At 40.0% G+C, this 19,143-nt stretch overlaps 2 protein-coding genes across 5 annotated transcripts in view; both read right to left on the bottom strand.

Annotated features, from left to right (window-relative positions):
- Nucleotides 1–1,315: 1,315 nt before the first annotated feature.
- Nucleotides 1,316–10,733, bottom strand: ARL14EPL (ADP ribosylation factor like GTPase 14 effector protein like). Of its 3 annotated transcripts, none has more exons than XM_040656336.2 (5): nt 10,701–10,733; nt 7,352–7,433; nt 3,794–3,906; nt 2,646–2,785; nt 1,316–2,310 (listed from the first exon to the last, which is right to left on the bottom strand). In XM_040656336.2, the coding sequence occupies exons 3-5, from the start codon at nt 3,899–3,901 to the stop codon at nt 2,088–2,090; spliced, it is 471 nt and encodes a 156-aa protein (XP_040512270.1). In that variant the 5' UTR covers nt 3,902–3,906; nt 7,352–7,433; nt 10,701–10,733; the 3' UTR covers nt 1,316–2,087. The 3 variants fall into 3 exon arrangements, with proteins under 3 accessions (XP_040512270.1, XP_040512271.1, XP_040512272.1); XM_040656337.2 differs by having other exon boundaries at nt 10,307–10,733; XM_040656338.1 differs by lacking the exon at nt 10,701–10,733 and adding an exon at nt 9,444–10,047.
- Nucleotides 10,734–14,102: 3,369 nt separating this feature from the next.
- The window catches only part of LVRN (laeverin), a 34,221-nt gene continuing 29,180 nt past the window's right edge, over nt 14,103–19,143 (bottom strand). The window contains exons 18-21 of one of the 2 annotated variants that reach the window (XM_040656334.2): nt 18,948–19,088; nt 16,793–16,865; nt 15,486–15,634; nt 15,111–15,342 (exon numbers count right to left, since the gene is read on the bottom strand). In XM_040656334.2, coding sequence (XP_040512268.1) covers nt 15,315–15,342; nt 15,486–15,634; nt 16,793–16,865; nt 18,948–19,088 — 391 coding nt within the window. In that variant the 3' untranslated portion in view covers nt 15,111–15,314. Of the gene's footprint in view, nt 15,343–15,485; nt 15,635–16,792; nt 16,866–18,947; nt 19,089–19,143 lie in introns of both variants that reach the window. The other variant, XM_429201.8, reaches the window with a different exon arrangement.

The following is a 19,143-nucleotide window of genomic DNA, read 5'->3' on the forward strand; positions in this document are numbered from 1 at the left end:
TTTCACGCTGTATTTCTTAATGCTTATGCTTAAACGCTTGCATCTGGTCACGTGAAGGGAAGAAATCGAGGCTGCACAGCCTACAACTGCAATCTAATGCATCTGTGAGCATTTGAGCTAATGATTGTGGTCCTTAGTTGTTGCAGTGTAATGCAGGCAATGATTCTGTAAGGGAACAGCGTTCGTATGTTTCTATCTGTATGGAGGTGGAAGCAGGTCAGTACTTTGTATGGTCAGGATAACGGGTTAAAGGTTGCTCTCCATAAAAGATAGGATGGGAAGTCTTACAATGCATAGGGGAACTGTTAGGTCACAGCTTGAACTGGTGATTGAGCTCCTGGAGAAGGGCTGTAGCTGGCCTAGGGAGCATAGGCAAATTGTGTGCACCTGTGTTCCCCATGAGAGCAGGAGGGGTGGACCCTTAGCTACCAGTCTGTATTTCTTCAGCTAAGCTCTTCTACTTTTCCCACCAAAGTTAATCAGATCTGTGTGCTGTTCTCCTTTGGATGCGTGTGGAGTTCTGTTGTGCTCTAACGGGAATTATTGAAAGGCTAGAGAAAATTATCTGGAAAAGAGTTCAAAGCTGGGTTTTTTTGTTTGTTTGTTTTTACTTGTTTTCTGTAAGCTTGCGTAGTTCAGAGGCTGGCAAATTGTTCTGTTCTTATCTCAACAAATGCTGGCATGTACTAAAATAAGTTCAATACTGGTGCGGACTCATTTTTCTTTAACTGATGCAATAGGTTTGAATGGCACCTTATGTAATGTCAAGTCTTCATGTGGACAGGAATCTTGTAATGTTTCATTGCAATACTTGGGACCTTACTTTAGGGAAAAACAAAGAATCTCCATTTTCTGCCTGTTGTTTTACAGTGATTGAAGTCTGTTGTATTGAGATATTAGTACACATATATAATTGTAGGTTAACACTTACGGAGTCCTCAAATAAAAGGAGTTTTATAAGCAAATGTTGGTTTTGATTTACAAGAGGTATTTGCAAACGGTGAATGAGAGAAAAGTCAGCGTTGTTTTGCCATTTTTCTCAGTACAGAAACAGGCTGATGTGGGACTGGTAGTCTAGGTGGTCGGCTGCACAGCCTGAACATACAGGTGTACCAGCTTGTTGTGGTGATTTTTGTCATTTGATTTCAGATATATTTGGTCTGCCTTCTCATTCGGAACTCCCATCTCCTGGCTCATTTGATAAAGTCTTAGGCATTCTTTCACTTTAGTGCACTGTCACGTCCTAAAAGTCTTAGCATTTAATGGCTTGGCTTTTCTGTGGCCATTCTGAGCTATATACATGCGAGGAGAGCTGTTGATTTTAGGGGGATTATTTATTTTGTATTTCTTTTGTCCACAGATCTGTGAAAGCTTCTTAGATAAAACTATAGACAAATTGTTCAGTAGTGCTTGTCTTCAGCGTCTAACTGACTAGCTTAAAGTCTGGTAGAGTGAAATGAAGTCAAACAACAAGATTTAGCACGTAACTATCTCTAATTATCTGAGCCTTCAAGTTTGTACCTAGCAGAACATGCTCAGTGGAGTCTTTGGAATAAAAAGGAACTCAATAACATCATACCCCCCAGCCATGTAGGAAGTTAGTAGAAAGAAAAACACCTTTACCTTCACAAAAAAATTAGGCAAAAAACTAGGCAAGAGAAATAAACAGGAAGATAAAATTAATCAATTTTTAGGCAAGAGGCTAGCAGATGATAGCTTTGAGGTTTGGCTGGCACATTGGGCCCTCAGTTCCCCACAGAGGGGAGTCACCTATGACATCAACTCTTCTACAGGCACTTGGGCAGGTGAGGTAGGCAGGGAGGGGATTTGCTCTTTGGGTCTACCCTGGTTCAGGAAATCTCCTGTGCACTGACATAACCCCTCCACTGCAAAATGTGCCTGAGTCAGAGCTGAGAGCCTCAGTACAGTTTTACTTAACATGAAATGTTGAAGTGTGATGAGTAGGCATCAAGAAAGAAGCAGAAGCAACATTGACAGACATTGCAGAATTCATAAAGCTGAGATTCGCTACAGTAAAACATGAAGAAAGAAGAACTTTGCTCAGGGACAAAGCTATCAGAACAAAATCAGGCATCAGTAGAAGATGGGAAAGCACTGATCACATTCCCATCTTCAGTCTCAATTGTATCATAAACCCACTTCCTATTGCACCGACATACGGGCCCACACTTATTTGAGTTGCATTTGGGGCAAGGATAGAAGCAACCCAGGCAGTTCTTGTCCAGGCAGTCACATAAATCAGTGTTATTACGAAGCAGCCGGCCGCGACTGTCATACTTCTTCAGAGTTCTGCAAAAGCAAAGAAACAGTGATTCTTGGAGAGAATGCTTCTCTCCAAACTGCTTTGACAGTTTTAAAGACTAAACCCAGCAAATGTGGAAAACATCTGTCCAAGTATTTCCTTTTCAACACCCTTGCCACTAATTGAAATAGGCAGTGTGTGCGTGCTGAAGAAGTCAAAATCTTAAGTCACACAGAAAAAGTTTATTTTCCCTGTGCAGCTTCAATATGTAATAAGAAATCTTTGAAAAATGTTAATGCTTTTATTTACTCCATTTATATTCAGTAAACAGCATGAGAACCATTTTTAATAGCAAAATTTGTAGTAAATTAACACATCTTACTTGGGCTTATTAAAACAGTCTTTGTTCATCTGTGACATGCGTGCTTTTTTTCTCTGCTTTCTAGTTTCAGGATTGAAGTTAGCTACCTGAGGTCCTGGATTTTGAAAAGCTAAGTATTTTAGTTCCTTCTGAACTTTTTGCTAAAAAAAAAAAAAAAAAAAAAAAATACAAAGGAGAGCAAGGTTATAATTTTTGTAACTGGAGCAAGCACTTATTAGCTACCAAATGCCCTCACTGGCTTCCAGATGGCATTAAAATTAGTGTATTTGCTAGCTTAACACAGGTAGGAAGATAAAGCAAAGCTCAACGTTAAACTGAGATCATGGTTTTAGAACTATTTGGTTGTGTAGCTGTTAACTGACTATTTCCTTGATAGAATGTAGAACCTGATAGGACTCTGGGTATAGATTCTTAGTCTGATACAGTGGCATGGTTTGAAACTTGTTGTGGTGAGGCAGAAATCATGTATTTGTTTCTTCAGTTTATCCATAATATTAAAAGATATGTATAATTAAAACATATTGACTGGATTAGCCCTTATCTTCACTTTTCCCTGAGGTTCCTATAGACATGCTTTGTCTTACCAGGCTGAGGGCAAGGGAAATATCTGAAGGATCAGCTAGTGCAGGAAGGGAGCACTAGGCAAGTGAGGTGTAAGAGAAAAGCATGAACAAAATTGAAGAAGCTAAACTAAACATCGTTAATAGAGACACACAGCTTCTGAGAAACAAGAGAAACATACCACTGATGCTGTGTGTTTTCTGTTGAATTCTCATAAAAACCTACTGGGCTATCTCCTACATTATTCAAACATTTCTCCTTTGGAGTTGGGGTAAATTTTTGGTGCAGAAAATATACTTCAGCATCATTGCTGCCTGTGATCATAAATAATGCAATTTCAAGTCAGAAATATAACAAGCTGTAGAGATAGCCGTCTCTCTAAGAATACTTCTTTAGTTCCTCTCTATTTTGTTAGAGCTCAGAAGTGCTTAGCCCTCTAAATTACTGCACTGCAAACTCAATTGTTTTACAGTTGTTGTTAGTGGTATTTTTCTATTGACTCTAGCTCTTAACTTTTATAATTATTGAATAACTTGAAGGCAAATGGTAAGGATCTTGACAACAAAACACTACGGCAGAAGCCATACCAGTTGTCGTGCTGTCATTGAGTCTGCAGCAAGACAGACAGATTCTTCTGCAGATGTTTTCTGGGCAGTGCTGCTTTTCTTGTCATTTTCTTCCACGTGGTCACTCATGTCACCTTTACGAAACACATGCATGTTAGGAGCACACAAAAGTGTGAGATTCACCAGCCTCTAGGTGAAGTTTTCGAGGGCAGTGATACCCATGGTAGACTGCTGTGTGTTCTTCGCCAATATCAAATGCATAACAAAATGTGGCTCAGTATCAGACTTGATTTTAAAATTGCATTACAGTGATGCAAACTAATGCAAAGAAATGAAGGCTGTGTCACCAAAGCCGCTTTATTTTTCATCATTAAGTAAAGCTCAGAAAATCTCGTATGTTTGAGTAACACAAAACTGTTAATTCAAAGAAATTTCATCATCTTTGACTCTATTTCTGACACCACGTCACTGCATTGACACCTTAATGTAAACGTGAAGAGCATTATTCCGATATGAAACACATAAGCAGTCTGCGGTGTTAAGTGAAGACAGCAGCACGCATGAGTTGTCACTTCGCTTGCCAGCAGGTGACACTGTTGTCCTAGCAGCAGTTCCTCCTGTTACGCTCCCCCAGTGAGCCGGACAGCAGGTTACAGCGCAGGTGGTGGCTTTCAGCTTACAGCAAAATTACTAGAAGAAAACTCCCTGCCCCTTATTCTTAGCCCTTAGCTTTGCAAGAGATTTTGCTTAGAAATACAATGTGCAACTTTCAGATGAGATAGAAAAAAGTGCCTCACTTTGCTATCAAAAAACTCATGAGGACTATGGGCTCTGTGAATCTTTTTTACAAATACCAGCCAACTCCTCTCTCTCACAAAGAAGTGGTGGTGGCAACTGTTCAGGATAGATGATAACTACTTCTTTTTACTCTGTTTGTGAAGACTCTTACTTAAAATGTAATGCAACATAAACAGCTCCAGTGCCTTTAACATTGATGCCAAACAGCATCAGCTTCTTTTTGGTGTTCTTGAAAGCCTTCCTCAGGTGTTACCCTGTCACTCCCACTACCTCTAAGAAGTAGTGCAGTGATCTCTGTCTTTTTACCCTTCGCATTAGGATTGTTGCCCAAGCCCTGTTTCAGAGAAGATCTTTATCTCACCATTGCCGGAAGGTCAGAACATCTCTGAGAGAAGCAAGAGAAGAGTCTAGACATTTAGTTCCTTTCTGCAACCAAAGCAAGGCTAGCAGTGAGAAGGAAATGCCACTGTAGTAGCAGGAGGGAACTTTTTTTTGATAAGTAAAACACCAGCCCTTAGACATTTCCAGAGAGGGTTTCCCTTTCTCCTCTTCAGTGATGTGAAGAATGACCCTCTTCACAACAGGATGCTCTGGAACAAGTTTTAGCCCTCGGACTCAAACATCTTTTTAGGATTAGACAAGTAAAGGTATTAATGGGGGGTTATCATTTGCTATGTGGGGGAACCTGCTCCTCTGTTACGTTTTGCTAGAAATCTACAAATAAAACAAGGAATAATGTTCACAGGAAGTTAATACTGCTTTTCAAATGCACTCAGCCTGGACTCCTGATTCAGAATGCTTCCTGGATCTCCTCTTATGTCCAATTATGCATCCAACACTTTATCAGTACGTATGAATGTTGTCTTTGCATGTTTAATTACAGTGTGCAAGGATCAGGAGAATTATAGCCATCAGCACATACCATTGTAAGCACACAGAATTCACAGTGTCCTTTTCCATCATAAATATTCAACCTCTTTGGAAGCAGTCCTAGCAGTTATCTGGAGCCAAACATCCAATATCAGAAGAATATTTGAAATCGTGACAGAAAAGGAACAAGCCAGCATCGTTTTCCAAACAACATATTTCAAATACTGTTGCACCTCCTCAGTGAAAATATTCTGCATAGAAAATGTAGTACATTTCTGTTACTGTACATGCTGTAAATGGAAAGTTTTAAATTTTAACCTCCAGGAAATATATTAAAAAATGAGGCAGAGTGGGACTACGAAACTCTGCAAGATTCGTATACTTGCAGACTCATTTTCTTCCAGATCATGTCCAGAAGGGAATGAGGAAAAGAGGGAAACTATGAAACATCCTCTTTAAAGTCTGCACAACTTAATTATCTAAAGGAAAGGATGGTTTTACCTGAAACAGTTTATCCATCTAATGTAAGTTAGCTTTTGGTCTACTGTGTCTAGCTTCAATGATAATCCAGGGGCAATGCATTCAAAACTAGAAATTTCCATTAATATTTCATATTAATATATCTTTAGAGGATAGCCATCAGCTGCACTCTTCCTCCCCAGAATCTCTGTTCTTTTACACCCTTTAAATAGAACTAAGTCTTCCTGGAAGATCCATATCTCAAAGTACTGCTGTGACTAAAGCATATGGCTAAGACATGGCAATTTCAGCATAGACCCTTGGCACAGCTAAAAGCAAAGCTTTTAGAAGTAGATTAGTGGAAGAGGAAAATCAGAGTCTGCATTATATTAAAAGAGACTTGATCTTATCCAAGTGACAGATGTTTTTATTCAGAGAACGGTTTCAGAAGATGTTGGGATTTGGAAGGAACTGCATCTGTTTAGGATTTTCATAAGAGAAATATTTTCCTGTATTGCTCCTTCAAGAATTCAGTGTTCCTATTTATGATCCTTGCACTGTCCAAGTATTTCAGCTAGTGAAATGTTGTGACTGTCATTCAGATACTCCAGGCTGCGTGATCTCAACAGCCTCAGGCTTGTACCCCTGCAGAGCTTGCCAGAGTGATTGCACATTGTTTTCAAGCTGTACATGTTCACTCCAGAGGAGCCTTTCCAGCTCATATCTGTAACCTCATGTTCCTCACCTTCACCCAGGCAAAACAAGGTGCCATTCCCAACATTCAGTGTGGTTCAACGTCATACCCACATGGATTAGACTGAGACATTTTAGTTGTCACATCTTCCTCACAATGTAGTTCTGCACTGATGCTGTACATTCATATGTGCATCTTGAAACCTCTGTAGAAAATCTGCTGACAGCTTAATTAAGAATGTGAATGGATTCATATTCCTTAGAATTAATTATGGGCTGATCTGTCAAGATGTGGAACCGCCACTTATTAACTAGTGCCTGCCTTCTCTTATAGCCCTATACATATATCTATGTTCAGAAGATGGCCCTTGGTTGAGCAAGAAAACACAGACCAGATAAAGAAATAGGCCTCATCTCTTCCAGCTCAGCAGGTTTCCTGAAAAATTCATAAGTGTGGTGAGAGAGTAATGGTCCATCCCATGAGCGGAGGAGTCCAGACAGCACATCTCACCCTTTCCCAATAAAATAAATCAAATACTCCTGAGTTTTCCCTTTCAATCCAAGAATCTTTCTGCCTCCCTTGAAGTGAGGGATCCTGTAGCTGAATTCTAAGAGACAATCTGCTGATTGTCATGCATAGGCAGAAGAGATCTGCTGGAATCACATTCCAAATATCTAGAGTTCTGAAGGGGATATATTCAGCTCAGAGCAGAGAGCAAAAGAGAAATGAGATTACTAAAAATTTTATATTGTACTTACCAGAGAAGGAGGCTGGCACCGCATGGGTTTCTTGCTGTATAATTCCTCTGATTGTGAGAGTATGACGTTAGTCCCGTAGTGACTGAAACAGAAGACAAATAATCAAAATAACACTCCCCAGAGAAGGAGGTTGAAGACCATGCCAGGTAACTATATTTTAAGTAGTACTCATCAAAAAAAGAGGAAATGGAGAACCTATAAGTCAACCAGGACAAGAGTCCTCATGTGTTACCTTCCATTCGTCATATTTTCAGAAAGCAAAAGCATAAGCTTTTTTTTTTTTTTTTTTTTTTTTAAGGATAAGTAAATGACAGAATTGTAATTACTACAGCATTTTACAAAAATTAAGATTTTTCTAGAGCAAAGAAGTGGCATTTTGTACCACATACCATTTAGACAAAATATTTTGGGTCTTGTTTGTCATCTCCAACAGGCAAAAGTCAGCAAATAAAAACATTGCCTAATAGCTACACTGGCATCACAGCCTCCCAGTTCAGCTTGCTATCCTTCAGTATTGTTTGTATTACCAGGGGAGACAATTGAGGCTCCACCTGTTACCTCCAGATGCCAAATATCAGCATGGTACAATCTTTGCTGGTTACCATTACTCTTCCCTAGAACACAATCAAATCCTAAGGAACATACAAAGCTGTCAAGTCTCATAAACTCTCCTGTTCTGCTTTGGCAAATCGTTCAGAATGTCTTTTTAACTACATTAACTGTATCCATCCATTCTCTGATCATTTTACAAACTGGTCTAAGGGCAAGTGAATTTATTATTTATTTACTATTTTATTTTCTCTCACTCCAAACACTGTTAAAACCAAAATTTGATGTATCATTCTAGCAACAAATCTTAGCTAGATGATTTAAAGGCTGCTACACATAAATTTGTTTTGTTTACACTCTGTTTTCCTTATCATGAAAAATAAAAGAGAAATCCCTTGGGGGGAAAAAATAAACTCTCCAAGGTATTCCTATAACAGCAAGAAACAAACAAAGAACTATAACCTGTTTTATTCTCCTGCACATTTTCCAGTATTCTGATTTTTCTGTACCTTATATAATGCAGGAAACAGGTATTAATAACTCTATAACAAACAACAAAAAAAAAATCATTATTAAATGACCTGATGCTTAATATCTCATTTTCTCCAGTTTGGTCTCTTTGCCTTTGTTAATACTGTATACCAATTCCTGAACTTTTGCTGAACTTTATGAATTAATTACGATTCTTGTTTATCACTGCAGATATTAACTATCAGCCTGAAATCTACTCAGAATAGTTTAAACTAAGTGTGTTAGGCCAAGAGGATATGTACATAAATTCAAACTGTTGGTGACATTTTATAAGATAGATGCTGGTGGGAAATCTCCCAATGGTGAAAGAAAGAGAGAAAGGGAAAAAGAGAGAAAGAAGGAAAAAATGGAAAAAGAGAGAAAGAAAGGGAGAAAAGGAAAGAAATTAAGAAAGAAATTGGAAGAAAGGAATATTAGGAGAGAAGGATAGAGAAGAAAAGTAGATGAAGTTACAGACATCCGTATATATGTAACTTCTTATAAGCTTCCTGGCCATTATGCCATATCCAGTTGTTTGCTTTGCAACACGCTTGTTCTTTGTATAGCCTTTCCCTACAGCTAATGGATGACACTCATCTTCTGTGTTACAAGATCTTCTCTAAGTGCTATCTCTTGCTCAGCTCATTTCAGTGGGGACCCATGACTTATGCAAGATGGTCAGGGCTATATCAGTGACAGCATACACAGGCATCTACTTAAAATCTTCCTATTGTGGTTTAGCTGTGGCTGGCAGCTCAGCACTGCACAGCCACTCGCTCTGTTCACAGTAGGATGGGGGAGAGAATCTCTAAGGCAAAATTGAGAAAAGTCATGAGTTGAGATAAAAACAGGTTACTAGGTAAAGCAAAATCCATGTGTGTGAGCAAAGTAAATAAGGAATTTATTCACTTTTTCCCATTAGAGGGCAAATGGCCAGGTACTTCCAGGAAAGCAGGGCTCATTATGTGTAATGGTATCAGTCTGAACAACCCACTTCCTCCTTTGTCCCAAGGCTTTTATTGCTGAGCACAACCTCATATGATATGGGGCATCCCTTTTGGTATCTGGGGCCCGCTGTGTTCATTCCCAGCTTCTGGTGCTCTACTGGCCTCCTTGCTGGTGTAGAAGCAGAATGAACAGAATTCTGTGAGTGTGAGCAAGCACTGCTTAGCAACAAATGAAGCATCATCGTATTGGCAGCACTGTTTTGGTCACATATCTAAAAAATAGCACCTTACAAGCAGCTATGGGGAAAAAAAAAAAGAACAAACAAACAAAAAAAAACCACAAAAAAACCTCTATCTCTGTTAAAACCAGATTCTTTCTGTACCTCAGTGAGGGCTGCAATATAAACTTCATGCCTGACATAATTCCAGATTTCTGTTTCATCCCTCAAAATACAGGAGCATTATTTAAGTATCTCAGGGGCCAGGCCTTTGCACAAGTTTTATTCTGCAGGCAAACTGAACTAATAATTTCAGTGAGCTTTCCCCAGTGCAAATTTCCTCCACCACTAAATTCCAATAAGTAAATAAAAGAGTTGAAACCAATTGGAAACACATTGCTGCTGGTAGTTTTTCTGGAGAACAGCAGCAGATAAGAAGGCTGTATACTGCATGGGACAGTAGTCCTCATGCACCTGAGTGCATCTGCATCCTGCAGTTAACACAAAAGGGACAGCTGAGAAGAAGAAATCACATTTCTCTGTGTTAAAAATGAGCCTGTAACGACCTAACCATTGGTAAATAGTTTCCTTGGGGCTTTGTGGTTTCACTGTTAAAATGAAACACAGGTGATTGTGTTTAGTGGAAAGAGGAGTGCTTACAAGATCACCACAGACTCATTTTTATGACTGAAAAATGCCGTTTCTTCTTTCCAGCTGCACCACCCACACACCTTGTCAGGGATTTCTGTCTCTTTTCTCATTCCTGGACATCCAGATCAGCAACAGTCATTTAGGGGGTAGAACACATGACAGAAAGGATGTGTATAAAGGCCTTGGAGATAATTATAGTGGCCAAGATGTCACGGAGAAGAGGTTGCGAAAGTCTGATGTGATTCACCAGGAGAGGCCTGTCATGGCTGCCAGCCACTTCAATGGCTGAGGCCTCACAGTAGGCCATGGCCAACCACCACAGCCAGGCGTGTGCTACTTCTGGGAAACAGTATGGAAGAAAAGGCAAAAATGCCAGTGGGTATTGCCCGAAGTGCTGCAGTGTGCTGACAGGGCTCACACAAGAGTGGGGAGAGCACGAGGCAAGTGCATTGGAGGGAAACCTCACAGACTAACCTCAGCCTCTGTTCCTCACAGCCCTGTCCCGCCTGAGGAGGAGTTCCGCCTGGGATGCAGCAGGGGTTGCTTCAGTTTTGATTCCCAACCTTCTCCTCCATTTTTAGTTGGCAGTGAATTATACTCATCATCCTGAAATCAAGCCTGTTTTGCTCATGACTGTAACTATTAGCGGTCTCCCTGCCTTTGTCACAACCCATGAGATTTTTCACCTCATTTTCTTGCCCAGAACCATTGAGCAGAGGTAGTGAGACCGCATCTGGGTGGTAGTATGGCAGCTGTACAAATTCAGCCCACTGTACCCTCTCAGTTCTTTCCCCCAGAGAACTTCATGTTACAAAAACACAAAATGGCACCAAGATAAAAACCTGTTCTTCCTGCTCCAGAGGAGCCTATGCACTTTCAAATGAGGGTACGTGGAGGTGGCAGCTCTTTTTGAGAAATATGAGACCCTACATAATGGGACTGTGATAAGGCCACATCATTGTTCACGAGACCCTGTCTCCTTTACCCACACTGAACCCACACTTTCTGGGTCTTACAACAACTCCTGCATGATCAGGCCAGTCCTCCTGATATGTCCATGAGCACTAAGTAGACAGGTGGTATGGGGATTGTGCTTCCACCACTTGTGCTCCACAGCTGGCTGCTTTCTTCTCACCTGTCCCAATAGCTCCTTGCAGTGCCAGGGAGGAAGAGGCATGACCCGAACTTGGCAGTGGGATGAAAACGCTAGGTGGCACAGAGGAGAAGAGGGCTTGCACTCTTAAATGGCTGTTAAGGTCCTTTTCCTACCCAGAGCAGCTTGATTCATAGTGATGAAGAAGTAGGTGGGGAGAGCATATTTGCACCAGGGGCCCAAGCAGAAATACAAAATTTCTTTGTGCCAGGCCTGACAAAAGGAAAGCTGGAAGCTGTGTGCTGTAGGGAGCTGGCAATGATGGCTGCAGTGGAAACTTTGAGACTGTACTGGTCAGAACAGCCAGGGTTTAGGTAGTGGAACAGCTGGCTGGCCAGGAACTGCCCTTTATCCTAACAGCTGTATCCAAACAGCTCAGAAATGGGTGAAAACAGCTAATCCCACAAAATTACAGCCAGTCAGAGGTGTATGTGACACCACTGCTGAAACCTATTTAAGAAAGAGTAGCAGCCACAAAGGACAGGAGAAAATGGGGGAAATGAACTGGAGAAGAAACACAGAAGATTTCAGGAACGAAGCTGGAAATGTGCATTTGGGAGGAGGTACTTGATGCTGGAGGAAGGATGCTTATGAGGGGAACTGCAGCCTGTGGGCAGCTGAGGCCAGATGAGAGACACTGCTGAGGAACTATAGATGACCCATGCTAGGTTAGGGACACATCTGTTGGTATTACTGACCATGGTCTAGATGAACAACAGAGAACAAAACATAGTCCTTTGAAATACCTCAGGTTGAGTTATCTAGGGTAAGAAACCATGGCACACAAGGTGGAGGCTGAACTTTTCAATTTTCACCCCATTTTCCTCATTCTCCTTGGACCTTGCTGCAGCTTTCCTTTCTTCATCATCCTATTTCCTCTTTAGACCCACAATCCTCTCACCTTTTTTCATCCCCCCATCTCAGCTATTCTCTCAGGCTCCTTACTCTTTCCACCATGCAGTTTCTTCCCCATCATTATCAACTCCCCCGGATCTCCTGGTTGGTCATGTATGCATGCTGTAAAGGCAGAACAAGCTAAGTTTTTGACTTAGGCTCTCCCAGAGCAGAGAGCAGTACTTGAGCCAGAAATAAGGTTTTTTCCCAAACATATCTTCTTTTTTTTTTTTTTTCTTGCCTATCAGTAACAATTCCTCTCATAGGAAATTTCTCCAAATGCACTCACCCATATCTTCACAAGTGCATGCTCCACGATGCCTACACAGCCTGTGTAAGTACTGTAAAAGCCTATTTCCCACCCATGACTTCATAATAATTTTCAGTGAACTTCCTTTCACCTCAACAAACTTCTATACTCAACTTGTACTCAACAGTAGCAACAACTAGTTTTTTGTGTCTAGTTCTGTTTGAGTTGCATCCCAACCCTCAGGTATGTCAATTGCACCCACACAGTTTGGTGTCATCTGCAAACTTGCTGAGGGTGCACTGAATCCCAGTGTTAGTGTCATTGATGAAGATTCTGAGGAGCACCAGTCCCAGTACTGACCTCTGAGAAACACCACTTGTCGGTGATCTCCAGCCATTGATCACTCTCTGTGTACAATTGTTTAAAATTGTTTAATCCTTCTTTACACATCAGCTTTTTTAATTTATATTTTTTTCAGTAGAAAAAAGAAAAAGCCCAGAAAAGAATAATAAGGCAATGGAAGAATGGTTAGAAGGGATGAGTTTACTACTGGTTGGAAGGAAATGCTTTGAACATACAAGCCTTACAGGTTAATTTTTTTTTTTTAAAGACGCTTTAGTCCATAAATCCTGCAGCAACAACTTTCTCATGTTTCGTGTAGCCCCTTTGCCGACTAATGATGCAAAGCTGTTGATTGACTAGAGGGAAATGCTGAGGCAAAACTCCTCTAACTCATCGTAACCTAGCTCTGCTGTCTAAATCAGCTTGATGAAAACCCTTAAGACTGCGCTCAGCTTGTTTAAGAGACGAAATGGTTTCAGCACAAGCGTGGCTGTAGCAGTTGTTAATTCCCCCAGGGATCCTCAGGTATCCTCACGATAACTACAGGGTTTTTTCACACCAGCGGAGAGAACAGCCGATTCATTGCAGCTAATATGGCAGTGTTTACCTTAAGTGTAGTTAGCCTGTAAACAGAGAAAATCTCTTTGTGTCAGCAAGGCTGGTTTTTCATTCCTTTCTCCTTGGTGTGGTACTGAACATCTAGGGTCTCTTACATTCCCACACAACCCTGTTTTCTATGTTAACCAGAGCACCAGTACAGGTTGTTTTGTCATAATATTATTACCATGCAAATAAATAAATTGCACTGAGGACCCCATATTTCTTCAGAAACAAGCAAATATATTTTGCTGACTCTGGTTCTCTGGAGGCCTAAATTCTGTCTGTCTGCCCCCCCTGAAACTGTGTGTAAGTGAGGTGCTTAAACCTGTGTCTATGTTAGCTGCCAGATCTTTGCAGTAAGAACAGAAATGCTTGTTGATGTTCCTGCGTTTAGTTAGACTAGTTGCACCTTAGTGGCATGGACAAAATGACCACCAGATGATGGAGTCTATTAGTAGTATCCCAAGAGCTCATCATCTCCTGGTTTAATAACTCCCTTAAAAATAATCCAATTCACAGATCCCCTAAGACTGTCCTCGGGATTAATGCATGGTAACAGAGATAGCTGGCAGGGTCTCTTCAAAAGCATATTCCTCATAAAGCATAAGTGTAAATGTAGACATGTTAAGTACAAACCTTTACAGAAGGAAAAATAAAGTTTTAATAATAAAGCTTTTTTTAATTATAATTAAAATCTGATGTTTCTTTGGTTCATTCCTCTCCACAGATCTGAATGCATTCACAAGCTTATGTTTCACTGTATTTATTATCCCCCATCCACTTTACAAGAATAGAAATAAAGTGACAGATTAAATGACCTGCCCAAGGCCACAGTGTAGATCATAAGCAAAACAGAATAGAAAACTTTTCCCACTTCATCATGGTTTTTGCCAAAAACTTGAACTGCACCCTTTCTTCTGAGATTCAGGGAAAAGCAAAAAAGAATTTAGGACTGTATCTGTGCATTAGGTTATTATTAGCAATACATCGCTACGGACCACTTATTCAGTAGGAAGTAAATTTAGAAATAAGATGAAAATATATGAGGGCTGCTCTGAAAATAATGCCTCCTGTTTTATTATGTTGGTCCATGATGTCAGAGCTGGATGTTGATGGCATGGCAGTGGACGCTGACCCTTCCCTCCAATATCTCGTTGCATGTCGCTTCCATGTGACAGATGGCAGCAGAGGGGCAGTCTGACAGAATGGCATCTGACATGGAAGTGTGTATGAAGGGTGTGTCAGTGAAATGCCCTGTGAGGAAAAAACTGGGGCTGGTGAAAGACAGACTGTATGGGCAACATTTTCCTAGCAATGATGCCATCATGTGAAACAGTGGGTCTCCTCTGCCAGTACAGACTTTTATGAATACAGCATGCTGGCTTTTGTTCATCATTGGCAAGAAAGCACAGATAATGTGGTGACTAGGTTGAAAGATGTTTTGTAGTTGAGAGTTTGCTCTATCAAATGATGCTAACGTGCTCTTTGTATCTGCTGTAGTTCCCATGGAACTAAATATGAGGAATTACTTTCAGAGCAACCTACATATATCTTATTTCTGACCTGAAATCAGAATTTCTCTTTTCTTTTTGAATTGGTTTAGCTTGAATTTCCAGTTGGGAAGATAATCTCAGGCATCATAAAGATTTGTTCTACCTTTAATTACATCTTAAAATATCAATGTGCTACTGAATCACACTCCAAAGAATACTGGAAATTATTTTCCCCGGTCAGTCGTCTGTATTTTTCTCTAGCCAATCAGCAACTCTAGTTAGAAATTCTTTCCTTTCCATATTTTCAGTTTTTGCAGACTCCAGCAGTAGAGTAGCAGTTTCTCTCTCATCCTCTTCTAGTGTATTATTATAGAAAACCTGCAACTGAATAAATAAATGCATGAGGTTAGTTGATGTCATTTCACCTGGAGGAAACAGCTGTGTATCCAATGGATGTTTTACACAGAAATACGCAAAAAGAGTGGATGGGAACTGATTTATACTGGATGGAAAAGCTCCTTACACACCAGGAATGTGCCCTTTTGCCATCATCTCTGTAAAAATGCTTCAAATTGCAGCCAGCTTCATTAGTACAGTGTCTAGGACTAGTTGGGTAGCAGAATCCTCTTGTGCTGCCTCTCCTACAGTTACAGAGCAAGAAGTTTCTCCCATCAATCTAAGAGCAGAAGACAAGAGAGGACTAAAGAATAGCAAAGAGACATGCATAGATGGAGTGGAGGAATGTACAATGAGAGGAACAAGACAGATGTCCAGCAACCTTTTATTAACTTTCTCGTGGGCATAATGAGGAAGGTCATCCTTACAGATGATAGACTTTAAAGAGGAAAACGAGTCAGAGATGATAATACTGGGACTCTGTTACAATCTGAAAGCTAATTGAAAGGCTGACGACACTGGACTACTGCTTTTGCCATCACAGGAAGCAGAATTTTTTTCCTGAAGAATAAAAGATGAAAAGCTTCTAGTTTATGCATGTCCAAGAGAGATTTATTTTATTTTAGGAGCTAGATCTCTCAACTGTTTTCTTTATTAACCATCCATTCTCTGTTATTTGCTTATGCATCTATTAATGGCTGAAAAAGGGGAACAATTTTTTTCTTACAATGACAGATACTGGGCAGATACTACTTAGAGATCTATGTGATATACAGACAGCACAAAAGCTGAGCAACAGCTAAGAGAGAAGATAAAGAATATTCGGGGAAATAATCTAGGGAGACTTGAACTGGAAGAAACAAGAAAATAGAGTGGAGCAAACAGTGACAGTTACGTATCTGTCACAGGCACTAACATTTGGAAGTCTTACTGGGGTGAATAAGCTAAAGAGAAGTTATAGCCACCTGCCACAGACTTCCACCCTTCAGCAGGAATCGCCAAACCCATCCACTCAGTTTTTCCAGAAGAGCAGGAACCCAAATAGAATCTATTGTCCATGGACTAATCTGGGCTGCCGTGAAGCCAAGGAGAAAGGACTGCACCCCACGTGTGCATGCCTTCTGTTCAATGTGTAGGCAGGCAACCTTCTATGCTGCAGCCACACAGAGCAGGACAATATCCATCCTGAACAAAGGAGCATTTTAATGTCATGCTTAATAACTGCACACACAGACTGCAGAGCTATGGGTGCCTATTTGTACACTTATTTCTCAGCTGAGGAGGTATTATTTTATTTTATTTTATTTTATTTTGTTTTGTTTTGAGTTTAAGCTTAACAACACTATGCAATACATTCCCTTAATTTCTTTAAGGAAAAAAATATTTAAAAGCTGTATTTACAAACTGGTAGTAAAGTTGGGACTAATCTCTCACTTACCTCTTGGATCTGTACGTCTGTATTGACAAATTTTCCCATGAGTTGTAATATATTTAATAATCCCTTCCCATACCTGTAAAATTGAGAGAAAGGTCCTTCCATTAGCATGCTAGAAAAATACTAGACTTCATCTCGTTTAATAATACTCAAATTATTTATTAATTATTTATCACATTGGAAGTACCAATTAAGCCTAAGTTTTCAACGGTATACTCCCTGCCCCTTAAAAGGGGGATTACCATTAAAGTTCAGTTTAGACATTTGAGCAGAATTAAACAGACCAATTGCCCCTCATTTTCATTCCTGATATGATATGCTATTTTTTCTAAGCTATAATGAATTCTTGACTTAAAAAGATGACTTTCATGAGCCCATAGAGCCAAATCCATATAGAAATGATAAGCACTAATAATTCTAAAATCTTGGCGATTCTGTTAGTGTCCTGAGGACAATGTATAAAGCTAACATCCAAACTGGATGGATTAGGACTTTAAACAGGGATTAATAGTATTAGTGGTCCTCAAATCCCTTCAAAATCTGTATGCGTCAATCCACCATCTCTACAAAGGGAGTATGAGCTGCCTTGGGAAAAGAGACTAGGACCTTACTTTTGCATATTATACCTGTCCTTATGAAATACTACTGGATGAACCCATTTCTAGAGTATATGGGTTTTCCATTTTCATGGGTTTTCAAAGCATTGTGTTTTTCTCCTGTTTGTGGAACTGTCTGGCTGAATGTCTATCAAGAATTAAAAAGATTCACCAGTTGCCCACAGGTAGCCTATACTACCTCACACTATATTACAGGCAACCTGGATAAAAAACACGGAATAAAGTCAGTGATGGTTTCATCTATGAAGACCAATGGTATGCTCACAGCATGAAAGTGATTGCTCTGTTCCAGCACCTTCCTTCAAGTCTGTTCACTTTTAAAAAACTTTCTCGCCTTCCTGACTTCAAGTTTTCCAGCATCACTTTGCTGCTTTTACTGTTCCTGAAGGTATTTGTCTACAGGGCCAGTGCACAGGGCAAGATGCTCCTGACCACAGGAACAGCACGGGTCAGTGGGAGCACTTGCATAATGTGTTCACATGACCAGCTTATACAAAGGAATATGTAGATATTGTAGATATGTAGATAGAATACATGATGGTCTAAACAATGTTCTCCTCAAGGACATCAAAAGGCTATATTTACAGATCATCAGCTACCCAAGTACTCTATATTTTTTCTTAGACTGACACGTTAAAGATTTATCTTCTATCATCCTTTTCATCACATGATTGGCATGGAGTCTCAATCCCATAAGCAGAATACCCCAACACCAGCTAGGGGTAATTGTCAATTGCTAGTCCTGACACTCAGTGCTGAGATAGAGAAAGAGATTGTTGCTTATGTGCAGGTAAGAGTAATTGCTAATAGTATTGTGCTTTGCCTACATGGCAAGTGGCTTTTCCCTTTTACTTTTGCTTATGCTTAGATTGCTCATGTTTTACTCAAGCTTAATTATATTGATTGCAAGTGTATATAAGTATACCAAAATCTATTAAATGCAGTCTGTGGTCTGCTGCCATTCTATCAATCAGTATTAAAAGAACACTTGGGCTGTGACAGCCAACCATCACAGCCATGCACTTTTCTCCTTTTCCAGATCAGTAAAAGGACAAGTTTATTTCTTTCCTAAAAGTTTCTTCTATTTGACATGAAATGCTGCCTGGACAGCAAAAAGTGGGAAACTATATATTGCACGGTAGCTGTCATAGAGATACATAAGTAATACCTTCTCTTACATCATGATTACTAGTTTCACACACCACTTGTCACAAAGCAAATCTTAAAGTGTACTCCAAGAACCAGATTTTTATCTTTCATTATCTCACTACTGGGATTTTTGGGAAAGCTTCCCATTTAAGTAGGTAAGTAAGGGTCAGACTTTCCAGAAAGTTTAATACAGACAGTCACAAGCAGACTAATTTCAAAGCATTCTGTAACTGACATGAGCTCTTCTTTGACATTAAGCTCTAATGATAACTGTGGTCTCTGTACTTAAGAAACCACATCAATCATTACAAACTATGTTGTCTCTGGAAGGAAAATTTGCACCTGCAGCAAAAGAAACACAGAAATAAATCATAACAGGTTGGTTGCCATACCTTTCACTCAAAAATGACCAATTTTCTGTAACAAATTCCCAGGCTATACGGTGTCCAATGTCCTTAGACAATACATAGTCAAGGATGTTTGCAATATAGCGGGAAGAAAACTGTGTATCACTGAGCCCATACCGCAAGGATCTGTTAGAAAAAAAAAGTTAGTATTACTTTCTGTTTAACAGTCATAATCTGGAAT

This window comes from Gallus gallus, chromosome Z (assembly GCF_016699485.2).
Source record: "Gallus gallus isolate bGalGal1 chromosome Z, bGalGal1.mat.broiler.GRCg7b, whole genome shotgun sequence".
NCBI lineage: Eukaryota > Metazoa > Chordata > Aves > Galliformes > Phasianidae > Gallus > Gallus gallus.